General features: G+C 42.8%; 1 protein-coding gene across 2 annotated transcripts; it reads left to right on the top strand.

Annotated features, from left to right (window-relative positions):
* The first annotated feature begins 2,984 nt into the window (after positions 1 to 2,984).
* Positions 2,985 to 13,604, top strand: tbx2b (T-box transcription factor 2b). Of its 2 annotated transcripts, none has more exons than XM_079530984.1 (7): positions 2,985 to 4,723; positions 5,707 to 5,974; positions 7,455 to 7,601; positions 9,276 to 9,352; positions 9,766 to 9,947; positions 10,628 to 11,214; positions 12,125 to 13,604. In XM_079530984.1, the coding sequence occupies exons 1-7, from the start codon at positions 4,365 to 4,367 to the stop codon at positions 12,575 to 12,577; spliced, it is 2,073 nt and encodes a 690-aa protein (XP_079387110.1). In that variant the 5' UTR covers positions 2,985 to 4,364; the 3' UTR covers positions 12,578 to 13,604. The 2 variants fall into 2 exon arrangements, with proteins under 2 accessions (XP_079387110.1, XP_079387109.1); XM_079530983.1 differs by having other exon boundaries at positions 5,707 to 5,989.
* The last annotated feature ends 1,787 nt before the right edge of the window (positions 13,605 to 15,391 follow it).

Below are 15,391 nucleotides of genomic sequence, written 5' to 3'. Positions count from 1 at the left end.
CAAATACACCCCCCGGCTTTAATGAGACGGGAAGAAACGGGGAGAAATGTAAACAGGTTCGTGTGTGTGTGGGGGGGAGACAAGGGGAGGAAAAGCGAGAATGAAAGAGGAAGGGGAGGAGGTGGTGGTGGTGGTGGTTCGGGGGCCGCTGGTAGCCGGAGGAGGAGGAGGAGGAGAAGGAGGAGGAGGAGGCGCTGGGTGTACATGTGACAAGGGGAAATATGAGGGACTCTGACAGGTCTTAAACGGTCTGGCGCCAAGGCCTCCGTCTACCCGCTATATTTAGCCGGAGAGATGATGCAGGGAGATGGGAAGAGACGATGAAGAGATGAAAGGGAAGAAAGTAACAATGTCTGAGCAGCGAAAGAAGAACAATATACTCGATTATAGACAAATAAGCCCTTGCACCGTCCCGTTATATTGCAATTAGGCAATTCTTTGTGCCATATCACTATCGCAGGTCACCAAAAATGATCCTTGTGGCGCCGCGTATTAGAATGTCTTTACGCGTCTTTTCACCCAGGTCTTGCAATTTAACAGATTCTATTGAGCGGACGGTACAAGGGCACCGGGGTCTAATGAAGCTGTCTCCGGAACCCGCGGACGAGGTGCCCTTTGAGCCCGGTTCACAGCTTCAACTTTATACGCCTTAAAAACGACGTGACCTTTGGGGGAGGTCGCACATGCACTGACTGATCTGATGTTGCCAGGCGAGGGCAAGAACCCTATTCCATTGGATGTGGCTTGTGGCATAACCATATTCACAAATGTTAATGTTTTTTTTTTACCATAATGTATATTGTCTTGGCTGAACCAAATGAGTTATTCCGTCTTTAATAGGTTTTTTAATGGTGCCCGTTAATGGCCCCCGTGTTATAGGATCGTGTTTATAGATGTGTAACGTCGAGGAGACAGAACAAATAAATGGTGCCTAATTATCAAAGTGTTGTTGATATAATTAGCCCGTTGAGTTTATACTCGGAGGAAAAGCCCGTTAGCTGCCTCCATATGTTGCTAATCTTTTTCTACTCAAAACGTTTTCGGTTCCAACTAAGTCAGACGTTAAGGCCTGAGTAACTGCTCAACTGAGGTTCCCTTCACTCACCACCGGCTCTCGCTCCATCTCTGTCATTCCATAAATCTAAGGTGTAGCCTTTGAAATTAAATTAACTGTCCGGTCAAATACGTGTGGGACGTTTGCAAATATTGGAGCCATGACACATAACTTACAAATCACCGATAATAATAAACTAAACCAAAATGGATTTCTTAAGATATGAGTATTCAGTGTTAATATATAGTCCATATGCCCATACGACAATGTTTATTGTATTTTATTTAGTTTAGTTTTCAATGCATGACAACATATATAAATGAGTAAAACACATTCCCATGAGGGCATGCACTGACACTGTACTGTATGACCCGCGGCTATTTGTCATTGGAGAAATGTAGGGATGCAGTAGCCTTCATTGTGTCAAATCAGTTAATCTACAGAGCCATTGACACCACAGCGAGCTAATCTGTGTTTTATTCACAATGCAAAGAAAACATGCACTAGCTCGTTCATAAATACAAACATGGATTTGTCATTTGTGCTTTCTTATAAGTGTTGCTCCTTTTTACAGAGTCCAGGACCAGTTCACCTTTTAGCCAAAGCCTAATTCTAATATAAGCAACAAGTGTTTAGTTTTGTCCTGCAATGCAGACATGAACATATTTAAAAATGTTAAATAATATTTGTTTTGTTGGTTTGTTTATATATATATATATATATATATATATATATATATATATATATATACACACACACACACACACACACACACACACACACACACACACACACACACACACACACACACACACACACACACACACACACACACACACACAATATTTCTGACATGCACATATAGGCCTATATGCTTATTGCTTGTTTTCTTTCCCCCCCAACATGTCCAATTAATTTAATAGAGAACTTGCACACCTGTGGATTTGAGTGTATAGGAGGGTTGCACGGGGCCATAAGGGTTAATAGGAAATGCGTCTGTCTCTGACAGTCTCATTCGGAAGGATTATCAGTTTTTGTTTCAGTTTTATGTCGAAGTGACGATGTTCTGCATCAAGACAGTGGAAGTGGTGGGAGGGGAAGACTATAGAGAGAGGGGGGTCCAGACCAAAGTATGTCCGTTCTGATAAAGCTCTGAGAGAAAGCTGCTGTTTATCCAAACTCACATTTGACACAAAGTAATAATCGGGGGGGCTTTCTTGTGCCTAAAACTCGAGCGTAAGCGCCGCGGCTTTGGCTCGGACGCAGAGATGGCGACGGGGATTGCAAGGCGCTACCAAAAGACTTTGGGGTAAATATGAAGTGACAAGAGACTGCTCTTATTGTGGTGCGTCAGCCGACTGGCGCCAAGCGGCTCTTTAACAAACTGAGTCCAAGTTAATCAAGGGCCCCGAGAATGGATTTTCTTAAAGGAACACACAAAAGAGTGGAGAAAGGAGATTGAGTCGCCACCATGGGTCACGCGTGAAGGTATGAAGTGTTTCACATGTAGCTACACGGTTTGACAAACACCATCAGGGCTGGCGGAGGGCGACACCACTCTGGCGCTCGCAGGAAAACATCCGTAACGACTGTGCAATACATCATCCCCATCGGTCGGTTTGAAGTGGAAATTCAAGAACAAAAGCATAACTGGCGATCTTTTTGGGGGGGAATTGTTGTTGGGCAGCATTTTAACGCAACCGAAATTTGCTAATAGCTACACCCAACAAACAATATAGCCTCCTGAATAAAAAAATAAAAAAAAGATTCCTCGAAAATTGACGAGATATTACACGGTCGAAAAGGAAATGTAGTTTGATGCCTGTGTCACAATATGACAACTGCTGCGTGTTCATTTTAACGCCCACTAAACAGCCTAGAGTAGACTACAAGGAAGTGTTTGCATCGAAGTAGAAGCACTCACCACTTTCGCTGTGCAATTCATTCATGTGTTTTCTTTTTCCTCTTGCCTCGACGCAGCAGCATGAAGCAGCAGCATCTGGGTTCGCGTGTTTCGAATGGCCCCGGGGGCTGGAGACCATTTAAAGTGGCAATGTCCGGTTTATTAGCTGGCTGCCCTCCCCGTCAAGTCGTTCACGAGACAGCAGCGAGTCAAGAAAACGACTGATAAATCGCTCTTAGCCCTGGAGGTACATGGTTTAATTCTCACGAGCACAGAGAGACAACACAACATGGTCTGGTATATGCTATCGTTATAAATCCGGTCCGTTCGTGCGTGATAGGCTATGCTCGCCCGGGGGTAAAAAAAAAAAAAAAGGAAAGAAAAAAAAGGACCGATAACATAATAATAATTAGCCTATACGCGTCTTTTACGCATATAGGTTTTTAAAAAACATGAAACGCCGGAGAGATGACACTAAATACAATCGCAATGAGATTTAAATGACTGTTTTGAGTTGCACTATAGTCATACAACAGAGCACCGATATTTTGTCAATAATCTCAGCGATTCCACGGAACGGTGATCAATTCAGACATTCAAGCGGTGGACAGGTTCGTTTCTCCGGAGGTTCCACCGAATGAGCACCTCATCGACATTATAAAACGCAAGCCGATGGAGGTGATATCTCCACCGGCCAAGAATTGAGGGCTGACCCGGTGTTTGGCTTGGAGATGGGGGTGGGATTTCCCGATCTTTCCTGTCATTGGTTAATATTTTATTCTGTTGACATGTTTTCTTACTGCTAATGCCTCCGACACCTTCTTGTCCACCCCCTCTCCTCGAGTCTGGCCGGAGCTGTCAAAACCACGCCTATAGAGGCCCACAATTGGTCCAGAAAGCGTAAAATCAGCAATCAAAGGGGCTTGGTTCATTAGTGTTGGGATCGAGGCAGGAAGGACATGTGAGATACTCACAGTTCTACAGTGAACGGGGCAACATCTCACCAGTCCAACTCCGGAGCCGTCGTGTGGAATGATCGCACATTCGCACCGTCCAGCCCTCCGACATAGAGAGCGCATTTTTCTTGAGAGGGACCGGCGAACACACGCAGCAAAGCGCGCCTCTGTCCTCGAAGCGTCGCTGAACTGAAACACCACTTTGGCCATTTTCATTACGGGACATCGCGGAGCTATATTACCGAAGGACGATCGCGAGCAATTCTTGGCTTTTATTCCCCCCCGTATTTGCAATAACGCGTCCGCTAACAACGCGTATTTTGTTTTCTAATTTACTTTCTGTATACTTCTTGCAGAAATCAATTACTCTGGACACGGACCTATACCGCTGTTTGCTGGGGGAAATACCACTGCCTATCATTATTTCACTTTGATTTTTTTGGATGCACCGATGAGAGATCCAGTTTTCACAGGGACTGCCATGGCTTATCACCCTTTCCACGCTCACCGGCCGACCGACTTCCACATGTCAGCTTTCCTAGCGGCCACGCAGCCCTCCTTTTTCCCGGCTCTCAGTCTGCCTCCCGGGGCGCTCACCAAGCCCATGGCGGACCATCTAAGTGGGGCGGCGGAGGCAGGGCTACACCCGGCTTTGAGTCACCACCATCAGGCGGCTCATCTCCGCAGCTTGAAGAGTTTGGAGCCGGAGGAAGAAGTGGACGACGACCCGAAAGTCACCCTCGAAGCCAAGGATCTTTGGGACCAGTTCCATAAAGTGGGAACGGAGATGGTTATTACCAAATCCGGAAGGTAAGAATTTTACACTGTACAGTTCTGCACATTATGTGCCACATAATCTAAAATTTCCACATAGGCCCACATATAAGACGAGCTGCATTTATATGCGAGTAGTTTAGTGAAGCTATCGCCTATAGGCTATATTATTTACAGTCGAAACTTATACGTGCGTAAATGCCTATAGTGCTACTCGATGTTTTTTTTTTTAATTTAATTTTTTTTTTTTTATCAGCATCCATTTTCCACGATTATCTGCAGAATACACACAACAACATATACACATATACACATAACATATAAACAATACAACCGAGAAGCTGTCTATAGACAGATGATTCGGAAGAATTACGATTACTATATGCTACAAAATATTATTACTATATGTTGTGTGTCATGAACAGGAATAAGAGCACAATCATTGTTTAGGCTATATGACGATTTTACAAAATAAAATCTAAGTTTCATATCTCCAGCCTAAAACGTTTCAGTAAAAAGAAAAACATATAGGCCAATATGTTTTGCACACAGAAAATACGTCCTAAATAAATAGTAAGCATTATAGGCTATTTAATTGAGTTATGATCAAACTGCATTCTGAGGTGGCAGTTGCGCTTCTGAATTTTGTAAACAGCCTGTCACTTAAAAAGATGGCACGGTGAAGTGATATGGTCATAAATATGTGACTATATAGGCTTATAGTCTATAGCTTGTATAGCTGATGTTCTGATCTATTATACACACACACACACACACACACACACACACACACACACACACACACACACACACACACACACACACACACACACACACACACACACACACACACACCCTAACCCATACATTCGTGTAATACGCCTGTAATAGCCTTTTTCGGTGTGGACATATAGGCCTATAGCACGCCCCATATTAACGTTTGTATTTTTATTTGTAATAGTTTTCCATGTTTTACAAATGGCAGCGAGTTAATCGCGTGTTTTCCCCCTCTCTTCCAGGAGAATGTTTCCTCCGTTTAAAGTCCGAATAAACGGGCTTGACAAAAAAGCCAAATATATTCTGTTGATGGATATAGTTGCCGCGGATGATTGCCGCTACAAGTTCCATAACTCCCGTTGGATGGTAGCGGGGAAGGCTGACCCTGAGATGCCGAAGAGGATGTACATTCACCCCGATAGCCCTGCCACTGGAGAGCAGTGGATGGCCAAGCCTGTTGCTTTTCATAAACTCAAGCTGACGAACAATATCTCGGACAAGCATGGATTTGTAAGTACAAGCAATGTATGTACTTTATTTAATTTCTCCTAGCCTTTAGGGCATATTTACATTTGACACAATTCAATGTTTTAGCTTCTATACTGTACTTATATACTTATACTTATATATATATACAAAAGCTGCTAAATATCAGAACATTGAATGTATGTGGTGTTTTGTTTACGTGCTTTGCATGCTTTGCCCCCATGTATATTCTCTCATAGAGAAACTTGCTATATAATATTATGGCATCGGCCGAAGCTGTTGACACTTTGTCGACACTTCAATTTCCAACTGCTGCTGACATAGCCGCAGGGCTACTTATGTTTTCCAACGACCTCTCAAGAATATTATTAGCCTGAACTTCCACAGGGTCAACAACATCTCATGAATCTCGCCAAGCTTTTTCTAGTTATGCTTATGCTATTCATAATACCAGGCCCCCCGTACGGTGGAATGGCGTCTGGAGCTGCAAACGCGTCATTGGATATTTTTTCCTAACGCTAAATTTAAGATAGATAGACAGATAGACAGATAGACAGATAGATAGATAGATAGATAGATAAATAAATAAATAAATAAATAAATAAATAAATAAATAAATAAATAAATAAATAAATAAATAAATAAATAAATAAATAAATAAATAAATAAATAAATAAATAAATAAATAAATATTGAGGAGAGCGTTTGCAATTGGATCAGGTTAAGTAGCCTATGGCTATAGTGGAAATCGGGTCAAAAGAGAAATGACACGAAATCGGCTTGCTTGGAATTGGGTTAGCCGTTTGGTTTTGACGTCTGCTGTGATATCTTCATTGCACTATGGCGCATCTTGACCGAGTGAGAGCAGAGCGAGCAGGATAGGCCTATAACACAAACAACGTGCGCTGGGGCCCCTGCATGTTTTACCCCAGGTCTCTCAAGTGCAATAGGCATGCAGAGACTGTAAAAATGAAAAATGATGAATGACTGAAAGAAAGTAGGCTACACGTGGTGAAATACAGCCCGTGCAGAATGTGTTTAATTCACCCAGACCTGGGGGCGCGAGCCGCGCAGCCAGATTGAATATTTACATGACTTCAGATTTGTATGTAGTTTCACAGTCTTCACTTGGCCTATATTCGACACACAATGTCCTTAAAATTGTGAATTATATATAGCGAATTATACAGCCTATAGTAGCCTGTGGTTTGTTTCATATATCAACTCTCTTTACAACATGTGTGGGCCAGTTTTTTCCCAGTCCCCGGTAATTACAGACAAGCATAATACAGTCATTATTATATTTAAAAGAGCCAAGGTGTGTCACGAACAATGTAGTGGATTATGTACGTTATTTTTATATTACATCTTGTGAGCGTCTGTCTAGACTCGTATAGGCCTATTGCATGGTGTGAAGAAAACACGAGAAAAGCCTTCAGGTGGGATTTTTAATTATTTATGTACACCTCTCGCCCTTCCCTCCCTCCCTCCCCTCTCTCTGCAGACGATTTTAAATTCCATGCACAAGTATCAGCCCAGATTTCATATCGTGAGGGCCAATGACATCCTCAAACTCCCATACAGTACTTTCAGGACATATGTGTTCCCGGAGACTGACTTTGTGGCTGTGACAGCATATCAGAATGACAAGGTAAGCAGCAGTGTCAACATTAGACTATAAGATAGCTACTGCTAGCTACTGTATTGTTGTTTGCATAATTCTCCCATACCAGATCATTCCCGTTAAGAGTTAATCTGAGTGGCCATTTTGTATACCTCGTCTAATTTTCCTATACAGTGGTGTATTTTTTTAATTGCTGTGTTCCGTATAAGCTTGTAGGTTTTAACGTAGCCTAGTACCTGCTGATATTTTGGGCTGTAAATTCAGATTTACTGCTGCTCTTGCACGGTATAGGTTTACTGCGAGGCCTGTCTGTGATTCCAGCTCTCTGGCATTGTTTGGAAAATGTTTAGACTTCGTGCGGAGTATAGTAATCTGTTTTAGGCCTATATCTTTAGGCTGCTGGCTTCATGTGTAAAAATTAAGAAATATGGTTTGCTGTGTTGTATAGCATGCAGTAGCCAAAGGAAACATGCCTCTTAAATTGGTAGGAATTATCTGCATAGGTGTGTTTTTCTTTAGTCCGTCTTTGATTGTAGACTATCGGTAATTCTTACATTTGATAGCACCCCCCTCCTCCTCAGATGAAGCTAATTGGGGTTCGTGTCGAGGGGTGGGGTGGGGTGGCGGGGGGCTGGTGGCCTTGTTGCAATCGTAAAGTTTATGGCAAAGAGTCACAATCGATTAGAGGGCACTTAGGCTCGTCGAGCAACACAGTCAACGGGGCTGTGCAATCAAACCGTGACAGATGCGTAAAGCGCATGCATGGCGGCGGAGGGGAGCAACGCATGCTCCCATTGGTCCGCTGGTAAATTCCTCCAGAGTTCCATGCAAGGTGAGGAGGGGAAAACACGGGCCCCTCTCTCTCTCTCTCTCTCTCTCTCTCTCTCTCTCTCTCTCTCTCTCTCTCTCTCTCTCTCTCTCTCTCTCTCGGGCAGCACAAACCCCGTATCGCATATTGAGGCCAGCGGTGTTACGAGGCGGCGGAAAGAGCTATAGGGGGGGTGGTGGGGGGGTGGCTGTCCAGTAAATGCCGTGGTAGTAAACGCCTTGTGATGGGATAAGCTAAAGGGCTTATTTCACAATAAGACACTTGCACCGAGTATAGCGATGATCCAAACCGCGTTGTTAATTATTGATATGATCATCTGCTCGAATCGCTCCCTCTGTTCTGCCCCCCCCCCCCGCTTTTTTTTCCCTCGTGCGCAAAAAGAAAAGAAGGGCTTGTGTGACCCCGTAGAGAAATATGCCGCGGCAGAATGTCTCTCGTGGGGGTCCTGAGGATTACGCACCGTCATTACGCGTCTCTATTAATAATGCAAATTGTGATTGTGTGTGTGTGTGTGTGTGTGTGTGTGTGTGTGTGTGTGTGTGTGTGTGTGTGTGTGTGTGTGTGTGTGTGTGTGTGTGTGCGTGTGCGCGCGCGCGCGCGCGTGTGTGTGTGTTTAACAATATGCAATGTGGGCTATGGCTTTGCTGGAGAATATCAGAACTAATCAAGTTACCAGCACCACGTGACCCAAATGTGGGTCAAATCGAGACACCACTGGACTAAGCGTTAGGCGGAATATGACTGGACATTGCATTGTCAACAAAGCCAAAATAAACGAATGACAAATAAATACAGCGAGCCATACGTTGTCTAAATCTTGTTTTTGTCATGGCTGGGTCCTCAAATATTTACGTTTGTCTCACTATGCACAGATAACGCAGCTCAAGATTGACAACAACCCATTTGCCAAAGGATTCAGAGACACTGGGAATGGACGCAGGGAGAAAAGGTAGGCCTAATAATAATAATAATAATACTACTACTACTACTAATAATAATAATAATAATAATAATAATTCTCAAATTATTGCCGTTTTAATTTGTGCAACATTGGTACCACATTATAATTACAGTATATAGGCCTATATGTTTTTTTATGCACAACAAGGGTTACAATAATTGTAAATATTTACAGTTATACTTTTCCCTCTATAGTCTGTGCCATAAATCCTAACCCTATAGTAGGCCACACACAGTAAAATCTAATTTCACTAAGGTGTAGACCTATATATTCTAGATATATATACTATCGTAGTTAAATTAATATACTGGATTTTACATGTGTGCTGCAGCATATAAAGGTCATAGAGTTGCTATTTTAGCTGAAAAAATGTCCTTTAAAAAGGTGTCGTTGAATTGCAGGAAGCAGCTGACCCTCCCGTCTCTGCACATGTACGGAGAGGACCAGTGTAAAGCCCTTCCAGGCCTGACAAACGCAGCTGACTCTGACGCCTCGTCCAGCGAAGCCGCACCGGGCAGAGACACCTCCCACTCTCCCATTGGACCTGTGGCCAGTCCACTGAGGTTCAATCGACCCAGTCGAGGTGAGGAAACACGCAAGCACGCACGCACGCACGCATGCACACACACACACACACACACACACACACACACACACACACACACACACACACACACACACACACACACACACACACACACACACACACACACACACACACAAGCTTATTTGTATTTGCTTGTTATATTATTACAACACATTCATTAAACCCATTTTACTTTGTATACTGTTTTCCTGAAATGTTCACATTCCTAAAACCATTATGGTCAATTATGTTGATCAAAAATGGACTCGCAAAAAGTCCAGTATATCATTGTAGGTTCCTATATGGCAATTGTTGTAATTTGTCTTAATTTGAGTGCCCAATTTGTGAATACGATACCTTTATTGTTAATGACAATGCTGGAACAACTGGAAGAAGTAGAAAATGAATATGAAATGTGTATAGGGCACACATTAAGTTTTTGAGCTGGCCTTGTTGTGTACAGAAGCTTTGATGGGACAATCTATATAGGTGTGGTTGTGCAGGATTCTATATTGCTGTAGGCTACTTTATAGATGACATCCTGTGGATCAGGCCCTTTGCTGTGGATTTTGTCTATTATTGAAAACAATGGGATTGGCTTTATTTTACACTTCTTCTTTTAAACAACTACGGTCTCTACTTACACGCGTTTTGTTTGTTTGTTTGGTCATTGACAGAGGAGACGACGTGCTCTGACAGCGAGCAGGAAGTGGACCACCAGGAGGATCACTGTACCACCTCCATCAGTCCGGGACCTGAACCACTATCCCCTTACAGCTCCAGGTGCGAGGAGCGCGTACGGGACCGGCCCGCTCCCGGTCCCGAAAAGAAGGACGACTCCGTATTCAGTGCACGGAACCTTGAGAAGGACAAATCAGACACAGTCAGGCACAGGAAGGACACCTCAGACTTGCCCAAAAAGGACTCGGTCTCGGAGGGCATAAGCGCCACCAAGGAGGGCTACTCTCCTCTCATGGTGCAGACGGAGAGCCCCGCTCACTTCAGCCCCAGCCACTTACAAAGCCTCGCTCTGTCCGGCCTGCACAGTCAGCAGTTCTTTAACCCGCTCAACGCCGGATCGCCGCTGTTGTTTCACCCGGGGCAATTTGCCATGTCCCCGGGAGCTTTTTCGGCCATGGGCATGGGGCATCTTCTGGCGCAAGTCTCTGGAGCAAGTGCTTTGGAAAATGGCCTCTCCGCCCAGCAAGCGGGAGTAGCAAGCGCCTTCCCTTTCCATCTGTCCCAGCACATGCTAGCCTCTCAGGTAAGAAAACCCCTTCCAGACTACATGATTTATCTCTACTATAGAGAGCAGGCCAGCCAGGACTCTGCATGCAGCATCTGTTAGATGACATTGTATCAGAGCGTTGCTCATGGGCATCTGAGATTTGAGATATAGGAGCTTCGAGGCTGCCTCATGCCATGCCGGGCTAAAAATGGTAGCTCAAACCTGCTAACAGAATACACCTTATTCTCTCCCTTTTGCCTTATGGTGCAGGCAGGCAGCAGAGCATTATAGTTCTCAGGTGTATTTCATAAGCAGCTTTAATTTAAATCAACATGACCTGGTGGAAAAAAAATATTATAGGCTTATTGTTAACAGACCTGGGTGGAGTGTAAATGCTTTAGCACTAACAATATTATCATTATGAGCTATAGGTTAAAGATCCAGGCTGTTAGGCTGTGTGTATATAGGACTATAGTAGCCTAAAGCATTTGACTGTTATCTTGAGATTGTTATTATAAAGCACCTATAGCCTATAAGGAATAGATGGTTTCAAAAATACGTATATTATTATATATTTCATGATTGTTCGTTTTTTACTATGAGCTGAGCGATGATATTTTTTTCATATAGGGCTATTTCCCATATAGGCTTTATCTTTAAAACTTTAAAAGCTTTAAAAGCTTATATGCTATATATAGGCTACAGGTGTGGGCCTACTAATATATATATATTTTGTTTTTGCCCATTTTCTGTCAACCTAATTACGTAATTTGATTATTAAACTTAAACGAATAAGTCATGAATTAATTAATATATACGCTTATCAAGAAGGTCTACAACTGCGACGCTTCTTTTTCACAAGCGACCCCGTTGTAGGCTATAGGCTACTGCGGTCTATAGAGGCGTTATACTAACATGCGGTTGTTTGCTCCATGCATTATTCCAGGGCATCCCGATGCCAACATTCGGCGGCCTGTTCCCGTATCCATACACCTACATGGCGGCCGCTGCAGCGGCAGCGTCCGCTCTGCCCGCCACCAGCTCGGCCGCTTCCCTGTCCAGGAACCCCTTCCTGACCAACTCTCGACCCAGATTCCGGTTTAACCCTTACCAGCTGCCGGTGTCTCTCCCGCAAGGCTCCAGTTTGCTCAGCGCCGGTCTGACAGGCAGCCTAAACCCCGGGTCGGAATCCTCGAAATCGGGCAGCAGGGAGACGAGTCCTGCGCCCGAGCAGCAGCAGCAGCACCACAATCACAAGACGTCAGGTGTGAGGTCAGGCTCGCCCAAAGCCTCCATGAAAGACTCGATTAACGAGCTCCAGAACATCCAGAGACTGGTCAGCGGCCTGGAGAGAGAGCAGCGGGAGACGTCTCCAGCATTGAGAGATTCTCCGAAGTGATACGCGTCTCCTCCGCGGCCGCCTATCCCCTCACCCCGACCAACACCAACACACTGGGAATTTATAGTTCGATTCCGTCACGACTTTGGCTTGAATATAAATGGACATTCATACAATTGTCTTGTACAGCACATTGCAGCGACTGACCCACTCACCCAGACTTTTTTCGCCCATGGACATTGCGAGGAAGAAAACTGGCGTCTTTTGCTGGTCTACTGGGCCAAATTAATACAGGGCCGCGCCGGCCCTATATAATTGACGCACTGACATATGGAAAACAAAAGTGTGTTTGAGTTCGATCACTAACTTGAAGCATAATATAGGCCTAGAACAACCTTCATGTAGAACATGTTGACCACATGCAGACATCATGACATGGACACATTATGGGCCTATTTCTGACGTGTGTGTTTATCACTCACAATTAGCAGCGTTACGTTGTTAATAATGTGTGCTATGCGTTTGACTCCCGCAGGCAGCCTATAGCGTGAAGGTTTAAAGAAGCTACATCCAAATGAATAAAAACAATAATAATAAAATAAAATGAATTGAATAGCCTATATTTCAAAAGGGATGGAAAATGAACGTTCCGTCTGAGATAAGCGAGAAGAACGCGTGTCATTTCTGCCAGACAATTGTTTCTGAAATATTTATGTAATTATAAAAGAAAAAAAGAAAATTCTGTAAATATGCTAGGATCCAAGAATATGCAATTGGTATTAATTTATTCAAGGCTGTATATTAGCGTGTATATATTTCGAGTTTAACTCGTTGCTTTTTTTTTTTTTTTTTTTCATTTTACATGAACGTATACTGTAAATGAAAGCTATTTAGCGCTTGTTGGTTTGAGAAAGAAAAAAAACTGTCTATGATGCATTGCTGATTTTTTTTTCTTGCCTGTGACACGTGAAGGAAAACATGTGTGCCATGTTTAATCGCTGCACACACACACACACACACACACACACACACACACACACACACACACACACACACACACACACACACACACACACACACACACACACACACACACACACACACACACACACACACACAGAGAAAAAGATAAGGAGAAAGACACAGGCTGCTGCGAACTGTTCTTTAAGCCTGTTGTGACCCGACATGTGTTGTAGACTCGTACGTATAGAGATGGGAAAAACCTCAGGTTTTATTTCACTCCAACCCCCCCGGAGGGAGTCAAAACAAGCCCTCCTCCTCCAATGGACGCATCATTAATGCATATCTTATTCATAAAATATATTTAAAGATGAAAATATCTTGTTTATGCTGGTTGTCCGGGTATTTCTTTTTTTTTTGTTTTTGATTCTCTCACAATTTCAATAAAAAAAAATCGTTGTGTTGAAAAGCTGTATAGGTCTGTCATTATAATAATGTGGCTATTGTAGCCTATTATAATTATTGGTAAATTTGTTTAAAACAAATGATAGGTTCTAACACACACACGCACGCACGCACACACACACACACACACACACACACACACACACACACGCACACACACGCACACGAAATATGACCTAAGTAGCTCATCCTCGCTTATGAGTCAACAGCGCCCTCTGTCGGCAGTGTGTTTGCAAAGAAACCTTTATGTCTGACCACTACACTAGTTTCCCTGTTGAGGCGCCTTTTTTATATTAAAAAATAAGGTGTTCCGCTGTTTCAGCCACATTTTACAATAACACAAAACAAAACAAAACATCTGTAATAATCTGGGATGTGAAGGTTATACTGACACACAGTTTAACATGCCTTTAAAACAACGATAACAACAATAATAATAATAATAATAATAATAATAATAATAATTATTATTATTATTATTATTATAAATAACAATAATAATAATAATAATACAATGATGAATTAAAACAATTCAATAATGTAAGACGGGAAACCTCATTCAACTCCAAGCTATTATGGGCTGAACAACTGTTGCTGTCCACCATTTCCTGTAGTATTGTGTGGGGGGTGTATTTATAGAAACAGTGTAGTAATGCAAGTATTTATAGGTGGGATAGACACGGAAACGCTACAATGACATAAATCCGTGCATGTGGAGCCTTGCCCAAAATCTATCTATAGGCTATTAGAACACCAGACAATTTAATCTGCATGCAGCCTTTATAGCCTATTATTGATTATTGAGAGGCCCTCCTATAAACAGTTATAGTGTTTAATGTTTGTGTTGTCTGAACACAAACATTAAATGTCATTGACAATGAATGAAGAATTTACGTCATATGTGTCTTTCTGAGCAAATCGGCATATGTACAGTATGTCAGTGGGAACCCTTGGCTAATAAGGGTCGGGACCACCATTATTGATGATGTACGATGATTAGAGCGCCCCTCACTTCACACGGGTGTGATTTTTTGAGGCCTCCTATATACATGCTTTTGTCCCCACACGTCCTCAATATTTGCCATTGACAATGAAAGGAGAAATTAGGTCAAATGTCCGCTAAATCTTGTCCCCATCACGTCTCATATTTGCCATTGACAATGAAAGGAGAAATTAGGTCAAATGTCCGCCAAATATGACGTAATTTTAACCAACCAATCACATAACTTCAGTTGTTCATGAGATGATGTATGATGATGTATAATATAATGATAAGAGCGCCCCTCACTTAATTCACACGGGTGTGATTGTAATAATAAATATAGGCCTATAACTTAAGCCTGCAAACAATACATGACATTTTGTGGATTTTCCCCACCTGATTCAATATGTTGACTGCTTAACATAGACTATTGGCTTTTTCCTTTTTGTTTTCTTTTTTAAACAGGC

This window comes from Electrona antarctica, assembly GCF_951216825.1.
Source record: "Electrona antarctica genome assembly, contig: scaffold_129, whole genome shotgun sequence".
NCBI classification, from domain to species: Eukaryota; Metazoa; Chordata; class Actinopteri; order Myctophiformes; family Myctophidae; genus Electrona; species Electrona antarctica.
This window is presented reverse-complemented; position numbering and strand designations above follow the sequence as displayed.

Bases quoted from the DNA above. Each gene is read 5' to 3' on its own strand.
- tbx2b (XM_079530983.1), top strand. From the start codon at position 4,365: ATGAGAGATCCAGTTTTCACAGGGACTGCCATGGCTTATCACCCTTTC. The intron at 9,353-9,765 runs GTAGGCCTAATA...GTTGAATTGCAG, and splicing joins AATGGACGCAGGGAGAAAAG to GAAGCAGCTGACCCTCCCGT. The intron at 11,215-12,124 runs GTAAGAAAACCC...GCATTATTCCAG, and splicing joins AGCACATGCTAGCCTCTCAG to GGCATCCCGATGCCAACATT.